Source organism: Callorhinus ursinus, unplaced genomic scaffold, assembly GCF_003265705.2.
Source record: "Callorhinus ursinus isolate GAN/ISIS: 27379988/994484 unplaced genomic scaffold, GSC_fseal_2.0 scaffold36, whole genome shotgun sequence".
Classification (NCBI taxonomy): domain Eukaryota; kingdom Metazoa; phylum Chordata; class Mammalia; order Carnivora; family Otariidae; genus Callorhinus; species Callorhinus ursinus.
In genome coordinates this window covers 5,519,386-5,545,872 of record NW_027397098.1, presented here as the reverse complement: position 1 = coordinate 5,545,872, position 26,487 = coordinate 5,519,386, and the positions used below count along the sequence as shown (strand labels likewise).

Sequence of the window (26,487 nt, the reverse complement as noted above, 5' to 3'; positions counted from 1 at the left end):
CAAACATAAACTGAAGATAATCCCAATCAGTAACCTGCTTTTCATTCTGCAATTCATTTCTTGGTACAGAAAAAAACAGAAGGGGAGGGAGATTCTGACCAACCTTAAAACATTCAATCCCTAGTTCTCATGCACACACAGCTATGGGACCAGCTGCCTAGCCAAGTATAATGAACAAAGGGGAAACACTAACTTTAAAAAAAAAAGTGACAAGTTTACTATACATAAGATTTCTTAAAGTCCTTAAAAGTTAATAGACTTGGCCGCCGCCGCCGCCACCTCCATTGCGGACCGAGGCGAGATGGCAGCCACTGAGGGGGTCGGAGAGGCTGCGCAGGGCAGCGCGTCCGGTCAGCCGGAGCCGCCACCGCCCCAGCCGCACCCTCCGCCGCCCCAGCAGCAGCAGGAAGAAGCTATGGCGGCGGAGCCCGGAGAAGCGGTGGTGTCCCCTATGGACGACAGGTTCCTGAGCCTGGACTCGCCCACCTATGTCCTGTACAGGGACAGAGCAGAATGGGCTGATATAGATCCAGTACCGCAGAATGATGGCCCCAACCCAGTGGTCCAGATCATTTATAGTGAAAAATTTAGAGATGTTTATGATTATTTCCGGGCTGTCCTGCAGCGTGATGAAAGAAGTGAACGAGCTTAAACTAACCAGGGATGCTATTGAGTTAAATGCAGCCAATTATACAGTGTGGCATTTTCGGAGAGTTCTCTTAAAGTCACTTCAAAAGGATCTACATGAGGAAATGAACTACATCACTGCAATAATTGAGGAACAGCCCAAAAACTATCAAGTTTGGCATCATAGGTGAGTATTAGTGGAATGGCTAAAAGATCTATCTCAGGAGCCTGAATTTATTGCTGTTATTCTTAATCAGGATGCAAAGAATTATCATGCCTGGCAACATCAACAGTGGGTTATTCAGGAATTTAAACTTTGGGATAATGAGCTGCAGTATGTAGACCAACTTCTTAAAGAGGATGTGAGAAATAACTCTGTCTGGAACCAAAGATACTTCGTAATTTCTAACACCACTGGCTACAATGATCGTGCTATATTGGAGAGAGAAGTCCAGTACACTCTAGAAATGATCAAATTAGTACCACATAATGAAAGTGCATGGAACTATTTGAAAGGGATTTTACAGGATCGTGGTCTTTCCAAATATCCCAATCTGTTCAATCAGTTACTTGATTTACAACCAAGTCACAGTTCCCCCTACTTAATTGCCTTTCTCGTGGATATCTATGAAGACATGCTAGAAAACCAATGTGACAATAAGGAGGACATTCTTAATAAAGCATTAGAGTTGTGTGAAATTCTACCTAAAGAAAAGGACACTATAAGAAAAGAATGTTGGAGATATATTGGAAGATCCCTTCAAAGCAAACACAGCACAGAGAGTGACCCACCAACAAATGTACAGCAATAACACCATCTGGAAGAACTCGATGGAATGCTTTTATTTTTTTAAGAGACTCTAATGCAGGAGTTTAAAACTAAAGCGATCATTCCCTTTGCCTGTGGTGTAAAACATGCATTGCACAGGTACTGCTTTTTAACAAGAACTAAGTGTGATGCTCCTTGGGTGCTGCTGCTATTCAGACTAGTAATTTGATTCTTTTAAAGCAAAGTAATTTGGGGGGAGGGTGAAGAAACAGAAAGTCCCATGAAGGAACTTTTGTAGACTTATAAACATTTACTCTAATCCCTTAGCATCAGCTCCTCCCTAAAGGGAATATGCGTCAGGATTTGCAGCATTAATGAACGCTGGTAACTTGTATGTAATGGGTATAAGGTAACTTAAATTTGGGTTCAGGAAGCAGGGAATGCAGTGTTACATTAGAGCTGCTCTGCCACACTCACAGTATCTTGCTATCACTGTAACCAACTAATGCCAAAAGAATGGTTTTGTAATAAAATTATAGATGTATCCTTAAAAAAAAAGTTAATAGACTTATCTGATTAAAGCAAACTTCTTTTGTTGCTGTTTGTAAGAAATTTGGTTACAACCTCATGGAATAGTTCTATTACAAAAAGTTACTGGCCTAGAATCCTGCTTTATGAGCAACAGAGTACATGAGAATCACTTGTGAAGCTTTCCACAAATGACCTATGTGAGCTCCTGCCCAGAGAGTCTGACCTAACAGACTCAGGAGGGTCCCAAGCGCCTGTGTTCTTCAAAGGCTGTACATGCGGAGCACTCCTAGAACTGTCTAAAATACAAGTCTCTGATAACTGCTACCTTTCTTCTTTTCAAGTATCTATCAGAAGTTCCAAAAATCTCCTAAAATTGTTTCACCGTTAATTACTTTCTTAGAGTGAAATGTGAATGCCTGCACCATTTACATATAACATGGCACTCAAAATCACAAAGGTGGAGATTTTATTCCTCTGATAAACATAATGCACTGGTAATGATAAATACATGCAGAGCTGGACTCACCCGTTCCATAGCTGCATTATGATACGGGAGCTCCTCCTCACTGCAAAGGAAAAACAGTATATGTGAAATAGCTGAAATCATAGTGAACTTTTAAAAAATCATATACCTATGGGTACATATGATATATAACCATTTATCATCATCACAAGAATGGATCACATTACATAAGTTTCCATTCTGCCAAATTCAATATAAAACAATTAGCAGTTCTGAACCCACAAGGTCCCCTATCTTCAAATCTCTAGACATACGCTAAGACAGTCATCTCCAGCCACATGTGGCTATTTAAAATGTTAAGTTCAAATTAACAATTCAGTTTTTCAGTCTCACCCTAGCCACAGTTCAAGTGCACGACAGTGGTCACACAGACAGAGGCTATCGTTTTGAACAGCATGTATATAGAAAAAATATTCCCACCACTGCAGGAAAGTCCTACTGGACAACACTCCTGTAGACCAGGAGTCAGCAACCTTCTTCTGCGAAGGTAACAGTAGATACATTAGGCTTTGCAGACCATACAGTCTTTATCATTAACTATTCAACTGTAATGTTGTATTGCACAAGCAGACACAGGTAATAGTAGACTGAGTGCGCTTTTATTCCCACAAAATGTTTGCAAAAACAGGTGGTGAGCTGAATGTGACCTGCAGGCTATAGTTCACCAACCTCTACTCTACAACATCACCTCCACTCTCTGGCTGAACTATGGCCTATAACAAATGATTGCTTTTTTAAAAAAAATGGCATATGGATCAGGGTGCCTGGGTGGCTCAGTCGGTTAAGCGTCTGCCTTCAGCTTGGGTCATGATTCCCCAGGTCCTTGCTCAGGGAGGAGCCTGCTGCTCTCTCTCCTCCCCACTCCTGCTCTCTCTTGCTATCTGTCTCTCAAATAAACAAATAAAACCTTACATACATACATAAATAAATAAATATATATATGTATATATATATATATATATATATATATATATATATATATATATATATATATATTTAATGCTATAAGGAACTAAAATAGCCTCCAAAAGATTTATGAATGAGAAAGGAAAATCTGGGGTGCCTGGGTGGCTCAGTCGGTTAAGCATCTGCCTTCAGCTCAGGTCATGATCCCGGGGTCCTGGGATCGAGCCCCACCTTGGGCTCCATGCTCAGCGGGAAGCCTGCTTCTCCCTCTCCTACTCCCCCTACTTGTGGCCCCTCTCTCACTTTGTCTCTGTCAAATAAATAAAATCTTTAAAAAAAAAAAAGAAAGAAAGAAAGAAAAAGGAAAATCTGATTCTATAAATTAGGAAAGTTTCATTTGTCAAAACTTCAACGGGGATGAGATTTTTAAATATACAACAAAAGACCAAATTCATTTCTCTGATACAGTAATACTGTGATATCAGTTCTAACCTAAAGCATGCTGAGACTCTTGTATTAACTGCCAGTAATATAAAAACAATGAGCTATCTGTAACAAAGTCCTGTGCTTTGAACTGCTACCTCAGTAATACTGATGTTTTCACAATGACACAGATTCTTGTCTTAGTTTCTCTTGAACCACATAATACCACTCTTAAGAGTATAATGCATTAGTATTCAAGAGTCCAGTATGTTCAACAGCACTCTTTTGCTACTCTGAAGAGTCCTTAGGTGAACCACAAACCAACCTATAGCAATGGAACTGACAGAAAGTGTAACAGCCAAAAGAGATAGTCCAAACCCTTCACTTCAGAGATAAGAAAGCTAACATTTCACTTAGTCACAGTCATTTAGCCTATTATAGAGACGCTCAATTCTATCTCTCTAGCCCTGTGGGTTCAAACTAAGATGAACAAGATCTTCAGATTCTGCAGCAGTATACGAAGAAAGGCCTAAGAAACCAATTCTCAAGAAGAAAAAAAAAAACTTTGAGGATTTAATATAAAAGTCTTTTTTTTTAATGTAAAGTGTCCACTCACCTTTACTGAAGGTGACACCTTGGTTTTTTTGTATCTTTCATTATGCTCAGAGTCTACATTTCCCTGCTAATCTGTAATCCTGATTACTAGAGCCAATGATGTCTGAATGGCACAGGATGTAACTTCTAATTTAAAAGTACATCTATCCATTCTTCACTTACTGGCAGAAAAAGGGCTTATCAGCACTGCTGGAATTTATTTCCTAGGTGAATAGGGTCAGCAGGGACATCTTGAAAGACTAGGAACATCTGAACCCTTCGTGCACACTAAGACCGGTATTTCTGGGGTGAGGAGGCTGCCCTGGGCAAGAGTAACTTTTTGTACAGCTGATTTGAGCAGACCCTGATAACTGTTTATTTGAACTTTCCAACTGCAAATGAAGTGCCAACTCTGGCTGCTCACCACAGGATTAGTTCTTTGAAGGTGCTGGGTACATTTCTTTGGTGTCCTCCTATTTACTTAAACAAGGTCCTCCTATTTACTAAACAAGACTAACAAACCTTACTGTGCCTATTCCCAACACTGAATCAGAACCAAATTTTGCACTTGTCTGTGGAATGGTGCTGATCATCTATCTGCTCAGGCCACGTGGCCTGTGTGCTCAGGTCCCACAGAACGCACTTAGGAGCTTCCAGATGAGACAGGACCGCTCTCAGCATCCCGCCCCACCCTAACATCAAACCATACTACTGAAAACCCTGGGAGAGTGAGATGCAGGAGCATGCATACAACCAAAGTCAGCCTTAGGCGATATCCAGAAGTAGACTTGGTGTTGGATTTCCCTCCACCTCAATATTTTACATTATTTCCTTTTGCCCTGTCACAACCCCCACCCCAGGATGTGCTTGTCTGTGCAGGAACACCATCATATCCCCAAACAGTTACTGAACTCCCACTAACCAAGTGTTTTTGCATATGCATTTTTTAAATTTATTTTTTAAATTTTTTGATTGAGATATAACTGACATATAACATTGTGTTAGTTTTAGGTGTACAACGTAATGATTCCTATTTTAAGTTTAGTTAGCCTCTATCACCACACACAGCTACACATTTTTTGGGTTTTCCCTTGTGATGAAAACTTTTAAGATCTACTCCCTTAGCAACTGTCAAATACACAATACAGTATTATAACTATAGCCACCATGCTGTACACTCCATTCCCAGGACTTATTTACCTTATTACTAGAAATGTGTACCTTTTGACCACTTTCACCCATTTTGCCTACCTCCCAGCACCACCACCACTCCCCATCCCATCTCTGGCAACCAGCAACCTGTTCTCTGTATCTATGAGTTCATTTTTTTTGTTTCGTTGTTTAATTTTTTTTAAGAGTTATTTATTTATTTATTTATATTTTTATTTATTTAACTGAGAGAGTGACAGTGAGAGAGGAAACACAAGCAGGGGGAGTGAGAGAGGGAGAAGCAGGCTTCCCGCTGAGCAGGGAGCCCGATGCGGGGCTCAATCCCAGGACCCTGGTGTCATGACCTAAGCCAAAGGCAGACGCTTAACGACTGAGCCACCCAGGTGCCCCTTTTGTTTGTTTGTTTTAGATTCCACATATAATTGATAACATACAGCATTTGTCTTTATCTGATTTATTTCACTTAGGATAATGTCCTCAAGGTCCATTCATGTTGTCACAAATAGTAAAATTTCATTCTGTTTTGTGGCTGAATAATATGCTTCTATGGCTGTGTGTGTGTGTGTGTGTGTGTGTGTGTGTGTGTGTGTGTGTGTGTGAACACATTTTCTTTATCTGTTCATCCATCAATGGACAACTTAGGTTATTTCCATGTTTTGGCTACTATAAATAAGGTTGCAATGAACATGGGGGGCGGGTATAAAAATCTTTTTGAGATAGTGATTTCTTTTTGGATAAATACCCAGAAGTAGAATTGCTGGATCATAAGTAGTTCTAATGTTTTTGGTAAAGATTTTGTTTATTTATTTGACAGAGAGAGAGAGAGAAAGAACAAGCAGGGGGAGTGGCAGGCAGAGGTTAGAAGCAGGCTCCCTGCTGAGCAAGGAGCCCAATGTGGGGCTCCATCCCAGGACCCTGGAATCAGGACCTGAGCGAAGGCAGATGCTTAACCAACTGAGCCACCCAGGCGTCCCTAAGTAGTTCTATTTTTAATTTTTTAAGGAACCTCCATACTGTCTTCCATAGTAGCTGCACCATTTTACATTCCTACAGGCAGTGCACGGGGATTCCCTTTTCTCCACATCCTTGCCAAAAGTTGTTATTTCTTGTCTTTTTAATAATAGCTATTCTAACAGGTATGAGGTGATATCTCATTGTGATTTTGATTTGGATTTCCCTGATGACTGGTGATGTTAAGCATCTTTTCATGTGTCTGGTAGCCATTTTTATGTCTTCTTTGGGGAAATGTCTATTCAGGTTCTTTGCCCATTATTTAATCAGATTACTTTTTACTCAGTTGTATGAGTTCTTTACATATTTTGGATATTAACCCCTTATCAGATACCTAAGTTGAAAATACTTTCTCTCATTTGGTAGGCTGCCCTTTTTATATGCTGTACAAAAGCTTTTTGGTTTGACGTAGTCCCTCCTCAGATTTCTGTGATGGCGTGCACTCATCTTCACAGCCTTCTAAGGAGAAAGCAGGGGACTGCTGGTCTTCCAAAAGCTACACACAATGTCTAAAATACACATGTAAAGCACAGCACCAGCCTCAAGCACAGTGGCTGGCAGGCTGCAGGAGGGCACTAAATGTTGCTGAGTCAAAGTATGGAATTAAAGGGTGAACACACGCCGGCATGCATAGATGCATCTTCCCCTTGCCACTTACATATTCTCCCAGTAGAAGAAAAGAAAGACCAAAGTCTGGATGTGTGCAGAATATTCCTTTAGGTCAGCAAACTACAGCCCCATGGGTCAAATCCGGCCCACTGCCCACTTTTGTAAATAAAGTTTCAGTGAAACACTGCCATGCTCATTCGTGTATTGTCTGTGGTTGTTTTCACACTACGACAGTAGAGTTGAATCATTGTGACAAAGATCACAAGGTTCACAGAGCCAAAAATATTTCCTATCCAGCTCTTCACAGAAAATGTTTGCCTAACCCCACTTTAAAAAACAAAGGTTTGTCCTCTAAAGGAAAGAGGTACATAGAAGTTGCTAAAAGAAAATGCCACGCTGACAGCAAGAAGCCATACCTCATAGAAACATAGTAAGTAAAAACAACAACACAGTCATCCCTGGAAAGAGAGGGGCCTTAACTCAATCTGTTTTCATCTGCTTTAAACTAAAAAGAATTATTAACTAGAGTATATGTGCCTGTAATTTTTCAATACCTCAGGTGGCATATTTCTGTGAGACAAAATTTCACCGGGAAACTTAAAACTTAACTTGTTAAAATCAGTAAATTAAGTATGTTGACTAAATTTTGTTTTTTGCAGTTAAGTCTGTCTAAGTTTAGATTTACTCTAATCAAAAGGATTAGACAAGTAGAAAGAGTTCACAAGCTCTTGTCATCAACAGAAGTTCTTTAAAAACAAAAACACCTTTATTTTGGGTTTCAAATATTTATATAGTCATAGTAAACTACAGACAATCTGCTAATTTTTACAAATATACACCTTTTGATTAGCTGAAAATCTAAAGCTTGATCCTAATTTTATCTTTATTTTTGATACAATTTCCTTCTAATTCTATTAATAACTTCTGACCTAAAAGCTCTATCTATCATTATCCAAATTCCAAGCATTCCAAGCTGAACAGACCAGCAGTGACTATTTTTGATAAAAATGTTGAAAGTTCAAATTTCAAAATTTCTCTAACTCTTAAATACACTTGATTTCTCCATTCTCCAGATGTAACTCTGTCACAGGCATCCAGACCAGGGATAACTCCCCATTTCTGAAGCCTAAACAAAGACCCTCCTGTTGCAGCATGAAGCCAAGCTGGTTTGGCAACCGTTTTTATATTTATTGTGAAATCTGTTATAAAGCCAAGTTAGGCCTCTACTGCTTTTGTTAATACTGTCACATATCATAACAAGCAATTTAAGTTACTAAAACTGTAATTAGATATGAAGTCAGCAGCCTTCAGAGAAGATCACAAAGTTACTTTTGGCCACTGTACTGTATTGACATTGACACTTAAAACCCAATTTCCCTGCAGAACCAATCAAAAATTGCAGAGAACTAAAACAGCAGAAAGAAAGGCTCTTCGATCAAGGTGTGATAGAGAGCAGTATCTAAATGCCTAGGCCAGGTGACTTTATTCAATAGTGCAAAAAACCCTTCAGGCTACAGTGACAAGCACTGGAAGGCACCAGCAGCAACCTCTGGAGAATGTGTTTTACTTAAATTAGGCACTGTAACAAAATCAATGAGTTTGGTAAAATTTAACATTACACTAAAATCCATCTCTCTGCTTCATTATTTTCATTTGTGCTGGATGCTCCAGGACTGCACCATGGTATGAATTAAAAAATCAGTGTGATCATATGAGAACTGGTACCAAGTGGCTTCATTTTCAAAGAAGTGGTGAGCTTAGCTATCTGACTATACCTTCATACAAGTGACTGCCTTCAAATTTCCTTCTAGGCGTGTCAAAGCACTTTCGTGTTTCTCTCATTTAAAACACAGGAAAGGGGCGCCTGGGTGGCTCAGTCGGTTAAGCGGCTGCCTTCGGCTCAGGTTATGATCTCAGGGTCCTGGGATCGAGTCCCGCATCGGGCTCCCTGCTCAGGGGGGAGTCTGCTTCTCCCTCTGCCTGCTCTGCCTGCCACTCCCCCTGCTTGAGCTCTCTCTCTCTCTCTGACAAATAAATAAGTAAAATCTTGAAAGAAAGAAAGAAAGAAAGGAAGGAAGGAAGGAAGGAAGAAAGAAAGCAAGAAAGAAAGAAAGAAAGAAAAAGAAAGGAAGAAAAAGAAAAGAGAAGAAAAGAAAAGAAAATACAGGAGAGTAGTAACGGGCAGTATACTGCAGAAGTTCAGAACACAGGCCCTGCTGTAATAAGACTGCCAAAGTCTACAGCCCACATCTGACACAGTCAACACAACTTGGGCAGGTGGTTGACCGCTTTCTGCTTCAGGTTCATCTAAAAAAAAAAAATAAAAAGCATACCTATCCCAAAGAGTTTTTGAGAGGAATAAATGAGTTATCCATGTAAAGGGCTTAGAACAGTGCCTGGCACACAGTAAGTGCTCAATAAATACTAGCTAATATTAGTAAGATAAATAATGGACAGACTAAACATGTTTCAAGCAATGAGAAAAGAGATTTTAGGTAATTACTAGGTCCTTTTGGAATGCACAGGTTTTTCACATGTCGTTTATATTAGACCATTTTATGATATAAACATCTCTTTTGGTGGTTCACTCCCAATATACAGCCACTTGAGAAGGCCAAAATAAGCTAAGTTATACTGCACCTTCTGAATCAAAATCTGGGATAGAGCCCAGAAATTTATTTTTAAGAAAAATTTCTCAGCTGATTCTAGTGTGCAGACAAGTTTGGGACCCACTGATCTTGACAGGGCTAAAAGCTCAAATTGTCCTTTAAAACTTCATCCCATATCTCAGATCTGCACACTAACCCACACAAATGTGTAACCATTTCCTGCCACATTTGTGGCCAAGTTTGATTTATTTAAAAAAAAAAAGTGGAAGTGGCGGTTTAATTTAAGAAGAATGTTTCATCATAGTTAAATACTGCTCTGCTGGTCTGTTAAAGTTCAAAGTCTTCTAATTATAAGTACTCAAGAGAACACTCTGGTTATGCTAGTGTCATTGGGTATAATAATAACACCTTATATTTGTCCAGACCTTTATATGGCATTCTATCATTTTATTTCTTCAAAGCTTCAACTATAAAGTATGTAGAGCACTGATGATTCCATTTTACAGATGAGGTGTGAAAGGGTTAACTGCAACAAGTGAAGCCACAAGAAGGGCACACATTCTCTAACTCCCAGAGCTGTTTCTCTTAACTTTGGTTGCTTGTTCTACCCAAAGAAAAAGAAGATACCAAAAAATACTTTCTAAATGCAAGAAAACTCAACAGAAGGAGAAAACAAAGTCTGAGTACTACCAGTTACTGCTATGAACTATCAAGAAATTATATTTTTTCCTTCAAAATGTAATCATATATCCTAAAATTAAAAAGAAAAAAAAAACTCTGGCTTTTTCCTATTTATAGTAAATCAGACTGGAGAAGAATAAATTTGAATGAGAAATTACTCACTAAATCGGATGGAAGCAAACAAACTATAGAGATGAAGAGAACTCTCTAGCCTGTAGGGATCTGCCCAAACAATGCCAGAACTGGAACAGGCAGAATTTGCATCATTAGCAGGATGTTTTCAAGAGTCAAAATCACTTTAGCCCCTTTACAGTAGTCTAGACCTCTCTCAACTCTTTATATAACATACTCAGGATAAATGGAATTAATTCTGAGAAGCAATAACACAAAGACATTTATAACTATGGGAAAGATCAACGGCATCTCCTTTCATTGTTCATTTTTAGGCTGCATAACACTAAAGTTCTAATTGCTAATTATTTTAAAAATGCATTTACATAAAATGAAATGTTTTGTAATTATTTTTGAAATACAAATTATTATTCATTTCCATTTAATTCTGCTAGATTATTAATACAACTCATTTATTGCACTTTATGTTCTTACTAAAATACAACAACTATCAAAGATTGTATTCTTAACTATATAGTTCAATGTTAATCATAGAGGTTAAAAATGCCAGGAATGTAATAACAAAAAGCATATTGCAGGACTACTCCTGGAATCTTATTCACAGCTGTGCGATTAAAAAAGAAAATCAATATAATAGGTCACCACAGAAACATTATAATAAAAGAGTTAGCTTTCAATCAATGCAACTTACTGTAAAAAGCCAAATCTATCCGTGACTTTGTAAACAAGGTAATCAGCATCCTCCCAAGGTTCAATCTCTGCACCTTCTCGTCCCTGTAATAGGGGACAAAGAAGGGTATTATTGGGAATTTATAAAAGTGAATAATGACTTAAAACAAAAAGACCACAAGAGTTAATTTTTTACAAATTAATAATAAGAGCTAGAAATGAGGCATTACCAACCTAAATTAACTTTAAAAAAACAAACAAACTCCTTTTGGCAATATAATCACTACTTCCCAGTTACAAACTTCAGAAGATCCCGTCTGCCAGCAACAGCTGACACGCAGCTAAGCCCTGATCAGACCTGGTTTTGCGTCAGAAGTCAGCTGGGAAAGACAGAACAACGAAGGGTAAGAAAACCGCTCAAGAAGGAACTGCCAAACTTTAATGTTTTTGACTAAACATGTCATAGGAAAAACTCTTTCTTGCCTTTCATCCAAACTCAGAACAGTAAGCTATCCACCTTGTCTCTCTACTTCTTTACTTCACAGCTACATCAGCCTTGACATTATTCTTGCCAAGGTCAAAAATGATCTGCCATCGGATAGATCATCCAGTGGACACTGTTCAGTTCTTACCTAGTGGATTCTGTTCAGTACGTTTCTCAGTATTGCTCACTCCCCATTCCTCAAACTCCATCATACCAGCCTCTCTTGGTTCTCCTTATACCATCCAACTCTTCTTTTGATGGGTCTTCATGGGTCCCTCTTAACTGTCAGTGTGCCCACAGCACTGCCCTCAGCCCAGTGCTCTTCTCCCTCTACTTTTGAAGCTGTTAACCAGCACCGATTAGAGTAGGGACCTCAAATGTCTACACCAATCCATCAAATTTCAGACTCAATACCCACCTGTCTTGTGGACCCCTCCATGTGCGTATATTTTATCAGTGACTGCACAATGGCTAGCCTAGTGCCTAGTTCCTGAGTGTGACTTAACTGCATGGAAAAAAAAATGCATACAAGCATGAATGAATGATAGTTTTCTTGGTTTTAAATTAGTTAAGCAGTTAAATAAATTAATTAGGTTTTTCACAGACTCCACTAAAACCTACTCACCATAATGGGAAATTGTGTCTGATGCTCCATACAACCAATTTTAAAACAAACTTTAGGAACGTAACTATTAAGTAGAGCACTGCCTGCCAGTATGGCCTCCCTGCGAGCAGGGCACAGTCCAGATGGCTTTCTATAATTTCATGCTCCCATTATTCTCACAAATAATTAAAAATAACAGATAGGAAATTACATGCAACTGCGATAAATATAAAACATGACATTTATAAATCACTGCCTACAACCCATTATAGACCTCAAGGGGTAAAGTAATAATAAGGAGATATGTAAACTGTCAACAACTGTGATATTCTAGGGCATCAAAAACCAGATTCCATAACTAACAGAGATAAAATGGTAATGGAGAGTACACATAATGTATAAGTTCAAATTTTCAGATCCATGTTAAAATTTTAATAGCATATATAAATTATAAATAAAATGGGTATTTAATTCTATATACTGACATATTCAAATATTTACTGAATACGTAGCATGAGTTAGGAACTATTCCAGATATTTAGGATACAAGAGTAAACCAAACAAAAGAAATCCTTAACCTCAGAGTTTACATTCTAGGAGTGAGAACGGACAACAAACAAAGTAAGTATAATATGAAGTATGCTGATATAACAAGGGCTCTAATGAAAAATAAAGAAGAGAACAGGGATCCAGAGAGCTGGGGAAGGGGGCTATTAAAGAGTGTGGTCAGAGAAGATCTCACTAAGACGGCAGCATCTGGGTAAAGATCTCAAAAAGGTGAGGCAATGAGGCATGAGAATATCCAGGATTAAAGTGTTCTAGGCAGAAGAAACAGCAGTGCAAAGGCCCAGAGGTAGGAGCAAGCCTGGTGTGTTTCAAGAACCGCAGGAAAAAAAAAAAAAAAAAAAAAGAACCACAGAGACTAGAGTGGCTGGAGCAGAGGGAAAGAGGGAGAGAAAATCTGGAGATGAAGTCAGAGAAAAAAGATGACTTCCATTGTCACATAAACAAACTGCTTCTGTAATTTAAGCTCTCCAAACACCAAATCCATTTCTGTTTATATGTTTTTTTTTTCTAATAAAACTTACTCAAAGGGTAAATATGAATACTTACTCTGTCATACTTAGCAACTATTTCAGCTCGCTCCTGGGCAAGTTTGAGTGCTACATCCTGGTCCGAATCTGTGGAGAGATCAAATTTAGATGAACCGTTTTTTAAAGAACCATAAAGTTAATTAATTATAAAACTAAGACAAAACAAAAATAAAACAGTAAATCAGTATTGCCTAAAAGGACAAACCAGCAAAATCAAATAAAAGGCTGAGTTAAGTATCTGTAACTACAATGTTGAAGTATCAATGCATCTACCATTTCAATAATATAGATGATATTTAAAAGAAAGCAAATTTGTTAACATAGCATTAATGTAGGGGAGATGATAAATCTTATCCCTCAAGAATCAATTTTGGATCTAATTTCAGAGAAATAAGTATTAAAGTAGAAACAAACCGAAAGCTCCAAGTTTTCAGATGAAATCCACCTGGGTATACGATGAGAAGAACATTCAAGAAGGCTTTTACAAACTGAGGTAATTTGTCCACAAAACAAACCAGTATAAGATATACTTCAGGAGTTAAAAAAAATTATTTCTTCTACATGATGAAAATAATTACTTCTTCATTTGGCCTCTGAGGTCCCCCTCATCAACTGTCCCAACTACTATGATAATCTCCAATCTTACAGCACACACATACCCTTCTTTCTTACTACCACCATGTATCTTTGAAAAACACAAATCTGACAACAGCAGTAGAGATCATAACATGAAATAGTATGCGTATGATTACACATCACAAGTACCGTAAAGAAAAACAAAAGAACTGTAACAGGCTATATCAAAGGCACCTCTTATCAGGAAGAAAAAGACAAGCATTCCAATGGAAATCTGGGCAAAGGCCACGAGCAAGAAATTCACAAGAGTAACAATAGCAGCCAGAAGCATATCTGTGTTCTCAGTAAGTCTCTGGCAGATAGTAAGATATCTGCAGGCAGCAGATACCGTGAAAAGCACTTTACATGCCTTATCACGTATACGAATTCTATCACATGGACAAAAAATGAAGCCTAGCAATTTTAGTGAACTCGTCTAAGGTCACAAAACTAATAAAGAGCAAAACTGGAATTCAAATCCAGATAGTCTTGACTCCATAGCCAGTAATTTTAAGGATTACTTTATAAAAATGATTACTGAAGACACAAGAAAGGACCTCCAGGGAAAGATGACAGATGGAACATACATTTTATATCCATTCTTCTTGAAACTCACTAATTCCCTCCATCAAAGGCCCAGCAAATGGTGGCTCCTGAGGAGAGGGAAGGGTGGGGCTGAACACAGAATACTGACGAAAGGGGTCAACTGCCTAAGATCAAAAGGATGTGCACAAGTGTGGAAGAAGTTGGGTGCAGGGAAGAAAACCACATCTTCTCCACAGCAGGAGACCAGCAGATACGGCCTGAAACTGCAGAAGCGGAAGGGGCAATCCAGGCATGCCATCTAGCACTATGGAAGAGAACAAAAACGAAGCCCCGGGGAGTGGAGTGGTTACTTCTGTGGGGTGGGCTGTGGGGAGGGAGGAGTATGGCAGTCAGCTATTTTTCAAAATAAGCTGTACAGACTGCTGAATCTTGAAACCAAGTATAGCTCTGATAAAAATAAAATCTAAAATTAAAAGCCAAGGCATGGGGATAAAAAAAAAAAACTTGTTAGAAATACAAGCTTTAAAATACCTTTGTACTTATCTTAGACTGACCACAAAATGGACTGATGTTACTCAATATTGGCAATAGCGTGGGGAAATCTGCAGTAGCTTACTCTGAGGAGAGACTTATCAGTGTATAAAAATCTTTGTGGAGGGTGCCTGGGTGGCTCAGTTGGTTAAGCGACTGCTTTCGGCTCAGGTCATGATCCTGGAGTCCCGGGATCAAGTCCCGCATCGGGCTCCCTGCTCGGCGGGGAGTCTGCTTCTCCCTCTGACCCTCTTCCCTCTCATGCTCTTTCTATCTCATCCTCTCTCTCAAATAAATAAATAAATAAATAATCTTTAAAAAAAAAAATCTTTGTGGAAAGCAATTTGATGTCTGCAGAATCTTAAAAACGGGCATACCCCAACAATTCTACCTCGAGGGATTTAGGCCAATGAGGTCATCAATATAATAGTAAAAATTGGAAAAATGGGAATTTGTAAATTTTTGAACATGTATTTGAGGAAAAAATGTTTATGTCACTGCTTTTCTCAGACTACAAAGTGTCAATATGCTATCCTTTGGGGGAAAAATGAATAAATAATGGAATGGTTCAGTAAATTAACAAAAATGCAGATTAGTTGTTTAGATTTTCACAGTGAACTAATGTAGTCAGAAGTCTAGGATAATCAACTCAATTATATATTCATTACCCTACTATTCTAGACTTACGGAACTCTCTCAATCCCTTTTCCCTCTTCAGTTGCCCAGCTTCACAACATTACACTCCCACTTCTACAAAGGGGGAAAGCAAATTAATAGAAATTAAACTCGAACTAGGAAAGCTGACTACTTATTAAATTTCACTTCCATTATCAGAACAACTAAGTGTGAGTATCTATGGTGATCAGGCCAAATTCAATGGATGAGTGTGTTCTTTGAATATATTCTATATCAGACCTTCATTCCTGCTACCAGTCCTAGGAGTCTCAACCCTATTTCCTACTTAACAATGACAAGTTTAAACGTATAAAGGCAAGAACTGGAAACAGTATGGAGTTTAGGAGATGCAAAGTATCCCAAGAAAGCATCATTGTGGTGAACTATAAGATAGAAAGCTTTCCACAGATTATCTCTAGTCTAGAGATTTCCAGAAAGGAAAACCTAAGCATGTAATAGAGGCCATACTGGAATTGACTGAAATTCTATCTTATTTTTATGAGAGAAAGATCATATACTTTAATATGATTAGAGCAGCCCTCCAAATCAAATAAAGTAAGTTCTAAATCTTTAAATTCCCTTAGAAATTTCTTATCATTGCATTTCCCTGTGGAGAGAAAATTCTGTAATGTTGACAAATGTGTCCTAAAAAAAGCATGAATTTTTGAAGTCAGACTGATTTTATAAAATACAGCCAAACCTGCTTCTCTGAAGAGACTAAATCTAAATGCCAATTCTTTCCAACAGGGAGTAGTAGAGACATTATTTAGTAATCTACATTGTGAGGCAATCATCTTTAGAGTAAGAAGTAATATCCCTATACAGCATTCACTATAGTTACATTCTGTTTCACACTATCTGATTTAGAGTTGAGAAGTTTATTAAGAATTACACTAGAACCCTCCCTTTGGTTTCATTGTGAGTGCTTATTTAGAAATTCCATTGCAAGAACAAAGGGTCTGCCCTAAAACATTGACCACAAAGGGATATCAACAGCTGTCTTGTGTCTGTGCACAAGTGTGCACAAAGTTCCAGGCACCTATTAAACAATGACAGTTGTGTTCCTCAGTACTTAGATCCCATGTCATTATTAAATTTTAAAAATCTCTATTATATTACTCAAGCCAAATTAAATCAAATCATTTTCATTGACTTCACATCTAACGTAACAACATTCCAAAGTAAAAGAGGCATATTTGAAGCAGTAAAAATCAAAAGACATTAGATTAAATACTCAAGTATACAGGAAAACATACCTGGGCACATATTTATGGCAGAAAATGACAGCTATCGCATCTTATGAAGCATTTAAAAAACTGACAACTATAACATTTTAAGAAGACCTCTAATTCCCTTTAAACACAAGAACTTTTAAGAAGCCAGCATCCTCCTGAATGACATTTTTTAAAAGCAGGCATTGTAGCTTAGTATCATCACTCAATTAATCCCAAATTGTAATGAACAAGTCAGTCAAAGTTAGTAAATTTCAAATCCACTAAAATAAAAGTGACAACAGACATTTTTTCCTACTGTACATTTGGACAGATAATTACTATATAAAATCAACTATTCCAATTTAGGAAGTACTTTACCCTTTGTTAGACAATTGGTCTGGCCTTGGGAATTAACGGCAGCGTCAGTCCTCATAGAGTAAACTTATCTACTCCAAGATTTCATTATTATTTTACAGTTCTCAAGCACACCAGGAGTGTTCGATGGTGCCTCACACATTCTTGCAACAAACTGAAACAGAAAAGTGGAAGGCAGCTCTACTCGAAACTATTTGTGAAACAAGCACAAGAAAGAAAACGTTTCTAGGGGAGAAGAAAAGACCTTTCTGTGGTTACACAGACTACAGATATTCAAACAAAGATGATGTTTGTTGAGGGTAAAAACATGTCTTTCAGGCTAGATCCCAAGTATGAACCATACCAGCCTACACCCAGCATTCCATCTGACAACAAACAGGAGCTTGAAACAAGCAGCTTTATAACATGCCTTCATCTTGTACTGCAAAATTAGCCACATGCCTACTACTTTTAATAAAATTTGTCATGAAGTAAAAAAGACAATTTTTATTGAAAACATTAAACGAAAGCTAAGGAGGAATGTTCTCCTCAAATACATTTCACTTCTTAACATAATTTTTAATGTGAAAACTCAGCCTCTGTTTCAGACACTAAGTGAATACCTGCTAAATTTTGGAAGGTTTTGGAAAGTTTTGGAAAGTTTTAACACACCACACATACACAAGTGAAACAAATGTTTTGTGAAACAATGTGTATAAATACTGTAGGATGGCACTATGAAATTGTCTATTCCATTCTATTTATTTTTTCTTACTTCCCTTCAATGCTTCCTTCTTTCTTTCAAATGGTCAAGGACCTACAATTTGGAAACCACTTTGCATGTAACAGCCATGTTAGAGGCATGCTTGTGAACATTAATTACACTTAACTGGACACTAATGCATTAAGTTTACACCCAGCTTAAGCCATCTGTAATATTCAATATAAGCAAAAGATCTCAGAAGCTTAGGGAGAGGGAAAAATTTCAAGTCATAGACCAAGGAATGAGAATCAGACTGATACCAAACTTCTTAGCAGCTAAAAGATATGAAACCCTGTTTCCAAAGTTCTGAGAAAAAAATTATCATTTACTTAGAATTCTATACCAAGCCCAACTATTAATGAAGCATGAAGAAAAAATAAAAACATTTCTAGGTATTATGAGTTGTGCTCAGCTCAAGAATGAACCACCCCCCCCCCCCCAGAAGATGTCCACATCCTAATCTCTGGAACCTGTGAATGTTCCTTATATGGCAAAAGGGATTTGCAGACGTAATTAAGTAAGGCTCCTGAGAAGGGGAGATTATTCTGGATCATGCAGACAGACCCAACATAATCATAAGGCACCACATAAAAGGGAGACAAGAAAGTGTGACGATGGAGGCAAGAGGTTGCAGTGTTGTGAGAAAGGAAGGGGTCACTAGCCAGAGAAAGCAGGTGGTCTCCAGAAGTTAGAACAGACTCGGAAGCGGATTCTCCCCTGATGGCTCCAGAAGGAACCAGCCAGGCTGACACCTTGTCTTTGGCCCAGTGAAACTGACTTCAGACTCTGGCCTCCAGAACTATAAGAGAATAAATCTATGTTGTTTTAAACCACCAAGTTTGTGGTCAATTGTTGTAGCAGTGATAGGGAACCTATACAGTGATTCAAAGTTCACTGCCTCTGCAATGTTTCTTTTAAAAAGAATTTCAGAATACACTACAGAAAAGCAAGACAACAGAAAAAATTGACAGAGACTGTCTCCTTTTTCAAACTTTAGTCAGGCCCCTCCTAACCCTCTTCCTGATGAGGCCTCATCCTGTTTCCAGCCTGCCTAGCCTAGCTGTAGCAGGAGTCCCCCCACACCCTGATAACTGGTCACCCTGGCATACCTTTACCCAGAATCCTATTCAGTCAGTGTAGGAAGGACCCCGGTACCCTTGATGTCACCTCTACCCACTGAATCCTTTACTCTGCCTGTTGGCTATTACCCCTACTTGTTCTTACCGTTTGGAGGGGAGCCCAATCTCTCTCCCCTATTGCTGACCGTCTTGACCCTAACTGCAATCGTCCTGAACAAAGTCTTCTTTGTTGTTTTAAAAAGTGCCAGAATAATATTTTCTTTGACAGAATCAAAAAGAGGGGCAGACACAGGATCCATGAAATCTCAGGGGGCTAAAATTAGACATTTCCAGATGCCAACTGTGTAGCTGCCTAGAGAGCAGCCAGCCTACATTAGAATAGGGAATACAAGGTGTCTTCAGGAAGAAAGTGGGTATTATTAGTGATACAGTAAAAGCTTATACATGAAAGACTCCAAAAAGAGGGTGAAAGGACTGTTAGAAATCTTAGAACAAGCAAAGCAGAAAGTGCTAAAAGTCACAGTCAAATATAAAGAAATGTACAAAAGGCATTTGTACATTTGAATTGGATGGCAAATAGGAGAAATGAATTCATGTGACCTCGACACTTTCAACAGTAGGATTTTACTTCCTTCCTATGTACATCATAATATTTGAGACTGAAGTAAATGATACTGACATTATTATGATTATGTGATACTGACATTATTCTGATTACATAACAATTTTATTAACTTTTAATGTTCACAAGCAACTGCAGACAAAGTGTCCAAAACCAAACTCTGATCTGCACACACAGACCCCACTCCAAACCTAAGCCGCCTTCCTAAAAGCAGGTACTGTGACCTAGGACAAACATTCTCTGCACTGTACAAGAACCTGCGTGTACCCATGCGCGCACACACAGACGTCAATTTCCCTTTTCTAGTCAAAAACTAGAATCATTCTATAAATAATTCTACACCTTTCTCTTTTTCATTTAACAGTACATCTTAAAGATTGTGCATATCAACACCTATAGATCTACCCAGTGGTGTGCCAATAAGGGCTTAGCAACCGATTCTTAGAGGGAAGAAGTAAGGGCTCGGCGACCTGGTCTGTGGCATCTCCCAACTTCCAGAATGCCACTATCCCCCACTGTGGTGGCTAATGAGCAAGCTACAGTGCACTGTCATGAAACAGAGTTCAGCTGGCTCAAATACTTCAACAGATCTACGTCAACCTTTCCACAGCTATAAAGCTTCCTAAATGCGTTAACGTAATCTATTCGACCAGTCTTCTCTAAGGAATGTGCACTAGGATAAAATGAGAAGCCATTTTTAATGGGAGTTAAAGATGAAACATCATGAGGTAAAGAGCTTACGAGGCAGCGGTGACCAAAGGCGAGCGGAAAAACAGAGGAAGCAGAAACTACCAGGAAGCTGAGAAAAAGCAACTGTTGCAGAGAGGAAAACAGTACTGATGTGCAGAGCAAAGCGAGTCACCATCGCAGAGACAGTTCAGTCTAAAAAAAGAGAGAAGGACCTCTCCCTGAAGCTGCTTCATGCTTCAGTTCCCAGTGGCTTTCACTTCCTGCTCAGTACAAAGAACGCTCTTTTTTCTTGAAATAATTTGAATAAGTTATTCTTGTCCACGATCTGTGTTCCTTCATTCCACCACATCTTTCAACCAAAAGAGGCCCTCTGCACCAAGGGTGCCTACGCAATAGTTTCAGTTATTTGTGATTGCTTTCTTAGCATGCCGTGGACTAAGACATATCAAAAATAAGGATTCTTTTCATGATAAAATCTTAATAGGCACCACTGCTAAATTTTGTCATGCTCTAGATCCAAGGCTGGAAGGAATACTCGAAGGAGGAATAAGCAGAGTTAAGCACATTAACACTAAAACATAACTAAAAACAAATAAAAGAAAGGAAGGTGCACTAGTCACAAGAGAACCTGAAATACCACTTATTGTAACTGGTCATTCTGTGTAAGATGACATTAAGTGTGGGCACCTACAAGTTCCAAATACCCACCCTCCCCCCAGCCCCCCAGAGAAAGCTTATTCTGAAAAGGCACGCCAGGATCCCGTGGGACACCGACCACCTGCCGGTCCCATGAGAACCAACCCAGTGTCTCCTCGCGCCCCTTCTACCCCCTCCACTGCGAGGTCATCAGTAATCCAACATTACTTTGCACCCCAGCCAGGTCCCACTTCCATCTCTCATAACTTACTTAATTCCATATTAAACAATGTCTTATCAACAACCGTACAACCTCCAAAACCTTCTTCTCTCCTTCTTCCTCCCTCCACTAGAGTTAAGAATCTTAGAAAGTCATTGGCTTCCTTCTCTCTCTCTCATGTTCACTGGGAATAAGACAACACAGATTTGGGTCATAGCTGCAATTATAAAACTACTATAAATAATCGTGATCAAGGAAGGGACAGCCAAAGGCTAGACACTAAATACATGCAAGAACCAATTCCATAACCCAAAGTCTTCAGAAATGCCCAGATTAGCTCTCAAAACAGCCACACAAGTGTCCAAACTGATACCCATAACACCTCATTGAATATACTTATTGACATGTCTACTTAACCGTAACCTCCATGAACAAAAGACAGTTATCTCATTCATCTTGGTATTGCTAGTATCTATCACAGTGCCTAACAGAGGGGAGATGCTCACCAAATATTTCTTAAAAGATAAAAATAACTCCTCAAAATTAATTACTATTGTGAACTATTCAACTAGCTAAACACTTAATATATCAATTCATTTTTAACAATTAGATTTTTATTTTATTTAGTTAGGTGGCCGTTAGCAGGCCAGGGGAGGAGCTGAAGGGGAAGGAGAGGGAGAGAGAGAATCTCTTAAGCAGGCTCCATGCTGAGTGCAGAGCCTGACAGCGGCAGAGTTCAAGCCCATAACCCTGATCATGACCTGAGCCAAAACCAAGAGTCGGACGCTCAACTGATTAACCCAGGTGCCCCAACAGTTAGATTTTAAACTATTATCCAGATATACTTTCACTGCAAAAATATACCTTTACTAAAGATTATCAGCTTTGTTTTTTATTCTATTTCAAGTAGCATTAAAAATTTTATTAAGACTGTAAAATTCAGATATGAGAAGTCACAATTTATTTCTAATTAGCACTTCTGTTTACTTACAAGTCCTTCATATCCATTAAGGAAGAAGGAAAGAAGGAAAGGAAGGAAAGGAAGGAAGGAAGCAAGGGGATACATCGATCGACAGACAGACAGACAAAGGAGGAACCTCTTGAAAGATGAAGAAAACCAGAGACTTGTGTGTGATGTTTGTGTTCCAGTCTCCTCCTCTCCTCACATCTTCCTTGATCTAGCTCCCCAATCTACTCACAGAACATCACACTCTCACTTTCTTGACAGGAAGGTCCTGTTCACTTGGCTGAGTGTGCTACCCTTATGCTTCAAGTCCATGCGGAGACGCTTCAGCTAGAGGGACACTCCAGAACTCTCCCCCCACTCTTCCCTCACTCCTCTCATGGGCGCAGAAGGACTTCTGAGGTTGGCCTGGTTGAGCTCCTTGCTCTCTCTCTCATCACTCTGGGTGCCTGCCCTCTGGTCTACCCTCCATGCATGAAGGCACCTGGCCTGAGGGGAGGCCTTTAGTTGCTCGGCTATGCTAGTCACCCAGCGGATAGGTCTAAGTCAAGATGGGCTAATAAGCCCTTTTCACTTCAGATCTAATGTCATGTCCTCAGATCAGCCAACAGAGGAGACATTTTGATCTCCACCTGTCAGTCTCTTGTGTCTTACTTCTCAAAGAGAAGAAATGGTATCACTATGGGTTCCCCAGAACTCCCCAAATCAGACTAGAAGCTCCCACGCTTATGTGTAAGGTGATTCACAGAGAAAAAGGATATGGAGTGATGTAACAATATTTAAATACCACTACTACTGATGAGAAGCATAATTACTAGCTGTTGAATATGAGTGCAACTCCCACATTTGGGGGCAGGGTTGAATGACAAAATTGCCAACAACAGATACTTAGCACCAAGACAAGCTTATGAGTCATTTTACTCACTTAGATCCGCCTACAGTTGCTGGCAAACTCAGGATTATACCTTAGCTGCTTTTCCAGTAGTATGATTGTTTTAGAAGATGACACAAGACTCATTGGTAACAACTCCCTGTTTGTGGATCCTTTACAACCTGTCTAGTCAGAGTTTACTACGTGCCAGACACTGTGTTGAGCATTTACTACATATAACCTCATATAATCCTCACCCAACCTACTCTGATAGTTGTATGTCTATCCCCAGTTTACATAAGGGGAGCCTGAGGTGTGGAAAGGTTAAGTCATTCCGGTCCTGGGGAAGTAAGGGGCAGAACAGGACTTAAAAGTCAAGACCATCTGACTTCAAAGCCCTACTTCTAACCACCAAGCTATTTTGCTGAATTACAAATGGATGATCTTTTTTATATTTCTTCTCACCTCTGCTAGTCCTTACATTTTTTTTCTTAGAAACAAATGTATCTATGATTCTTATGGATTCTTCACAGTTGCTTTCTACTTTCCAGCAGCCTTCAAAATTTACCACACTGAATTGTTACTATTTGTGCAAAATAGACTCCAATGATGCACAGAGTCCAAGAACCACTTAAATGAAATATTCTTTGTGATCCTAAGCAACCATACCTCCTAGAAGTTGTATGTTTTAGGATAATAATAGGAAATGTTCAAGAAACATGTAGTGCTCCCTTCAGCAGCACACATACTGAAAAACTGGAACGATACAGGGAGGATTAGCATGGCCCCTGCGCAAGGATGACACGCAAATTCATGAAGCATTCCAAAAATACACAAAAAAGACAAAAAAAAAAAAAAACAGCCAAAATATTTGACCGACTAATCACCATATGGATACTAAAGTTAACTCTGCTAAAATACTTTATGCATTTAGTAGATACTAACTCAAATGCCCCCACAATTAATTTCTGATTATGGAAAGAATTCTGTTGAATCTACTTCATTTACTTGACTTTCACAACTCTTTCAGCTCATTCAGAACTTTAAGCATGTACAGTTATATTCACTACAAGTTCGTGTTGAATTCCGCCCATTGGGTACTAACGAGAAATGACACAATTACAGCAGATTCTTATAGACCACATATAAGACAAAGGGAATGGAAGAGAATTCATAGAAGGCCCACCTTAATAGTACATAACTAATTCCACAGATAATTTGGCAAACCCCGTTCTCAATCCGATGGTAACTTTTCCACTCCTTAAATCAAAAAAGATATGCAAATAACAAACTGTGCCTAAAATGGCATACAAAAACAAGAACTCTGTATCACTTAGAACAACAGAGTAGCACACAGAAAGAATTGCATTAATACATTTTTTTTAAAGAAGTATGACAATGCAAGTATTATTCAGTCCCTGAATGGCCCTTAGATTCAAATCAGAATATAAGGCCATTGAGGAGTGCCTGGGTGGCTCAGTCAGTTAAGCATCCAACTCCTGATCTCAGCTCAGGTCTTGATCTCAGGTTTGTGAGTTCAAGCCCTGCACTGGGCTCCAAGCTGGGCATGGACACTACTTAAAAAAAAAAAAAAAAAGAATATAAGGCCATCGAATGCCAGCAACTTGGGAAATAATAAATATTAAGTGTTCATATCACACTGAAGCTGTCATTCATTCAAATAATTTTTTTTAAAAGTGCCCTAAGCTCCAAGCACAGCACCACATAATTCTCATAACATAGAGTTGCATTCACCACCTCCCCTAACAAAACCTATGAACATCATATATGCATATCTCACATTTGTATGTATGTTTAATATAACACTTTACATGATTTTTTTTAAAGATTTTATTTATTTATTTGACACAGAGAGAGAGCGAGCGAGCACAAGCGGGGGGAGCGGCAGAGGGAGAGGGAGAAGCAAGCCCCTCACTGAGCAGGGAGCCCGATGTGGGGCTCGATCCCAGGACCCTGGGATCATGACCTGAGCCGAAGGCAGATGCTTAACCGACTGAGCCACCCAGGCGCCCCATTCTTTACAGTTACTGTTATTATACCAATAATTTTATGTCGGGGTGCCTTGTATAAGTGAGATTTATTTTATATAACAAACATCAAAAGTGCTATACACATATGAAAGTCACTGATCAGGAGACTAGATAAAATAAACATCAACCAAGAGTCTGGCTCATAATAACAGCTAGCATTTCTTCTGCACAATCTAAACATCCTATGTATGCTATTTCATGTAGTGACCTCACATCCAAACTATGAGGTAGGTATCATTATTGTTCATTTCACAGACAAGAAAATTGTTAGGTTAATTAACTAGCAAGATCACACAGCTTTGAAGTTATAGAAGTGGCATTGGGACTAAGGCAATAAGGCTCCAGAGTGCTCTTAATCACTCCACGTAATCTTTGGACAAATGAAATGGCAAGCAAATGAACAAAGGTTTGTCAAGAGAATCTGTCAAAAGGGATCCTCAAAGTAGCATTAAATCAGGGCAAGAGGCCAAGGAAATGCCCTCCAGTCAATAGGAAGCCAAGGAGGTGGTTTTGAAGAGAAAACTGGCCAGAAGATGTAGCGAAAATGAAGGCTACTCAGGAAGGAGTAAGAATGTGCTTATTAAAAGCTCATGTTATTGAGCTTTTATTACTCAGCAGGCCCTGTGCTAGGTACATACAATATCTCACTGAATGTTCAAACAGCCCTATCATCATTTATATTTTACAGATGAGAAAATGAAACTTAAGAGGTCAAGCAACTTGTCCAAGCTATGTTAAGGGTCAAAGCCTCAATACAAACCCATTATCTGGAAGGCTACAAAGCCTGTCCCGTTGCCCATTATTCCACAAAAGTGAAGACAGAAAGAGAATATATCTGCATATCTGTAAATTAATAAGGAATACGCTACCAAGAAACTAAGGCACCGTAACCAGGAAGTGGGTTAGCTGAGTCAGTGTGCTCAAACCTACACGTGTGCTGGTTGTGTTTCCACAAGTGAATATCCTCCTCCAATAAAAAGAAAAATCTTCCTAGATCTGAAAATGACTTCCCAGAATTACTTATTCCGTGCACCTTCAGATACCCAAGTTCTCAAAATTTCCTTCCACTGATACCAGAAAGCTGCCATGGAGTTTTACGCACATAAAATGCATTTTCCTAGTCTGTGATCATTACAAACAAGCAAGCAAAATTTTCCAAATGTTAAATTGGAGCAGCTCAAATTGATAGAATTAAACCTTTTTTTTTTTTTTTTTTTTTT

At 38.9% G+C, this 26,487-nt stretch overlaps 1 protein-coding gene, 1 non-coding gene and 1 pseudogene across 5 annotated transcripts in view; 2 read left to right on the top strand and 1 right to left on the bottom strand.

Annotated features, from left to right (window-relative positions):
• USP6NL (USP6 N-terminal like) overlaps positions 1–26,487 on the bottom strand; it is a 288,797-nt gene that overhangs the window by 73,777 nt on the left and 188,533 nt on the right. For 2 of the 4 annotated variants that reach the window (XM_073879915.1, XM_025853520.2), the window contains 3 exons: positions 13,456–13,523; positions 11,277–11,359; positions 2,454–2,493 (listed from right to left, as the gene is read on the bottom strand). In XM_073879915.1, coding sequence (XP_073736016.1) covers positions 2,454–2,493; positions 11,277–11,359; positions 13,456–13,523 — 191 coding nt within the window. Of the gene's footprint in view, positions 1–2,453; positions 2,494–11,276; positions 11,360–13,455; positions 13,524–17,395; positions 17,547–26,487 lie in introns of those variants that run through there. The other 2 variants (XM_025853518.2, XM_073879916.1) reach the window with 2 other exon arrangements.
• Positions 286–1,941, top strand: LOC112810056 (protein farnesyltransferase/geranylgeranyltransferase type-1 subunit alpha pseudogene; annotated as a pseudogene).
• LOC112810145 (U6 spliceosomal RNA) lies at positions 23,941–24,049 on the top strand. The gene has a single exon (XR_003204772.1). It is a non-coding gene; the product is annotated as a U6 spliceosomal RNA (small nuclear RNA).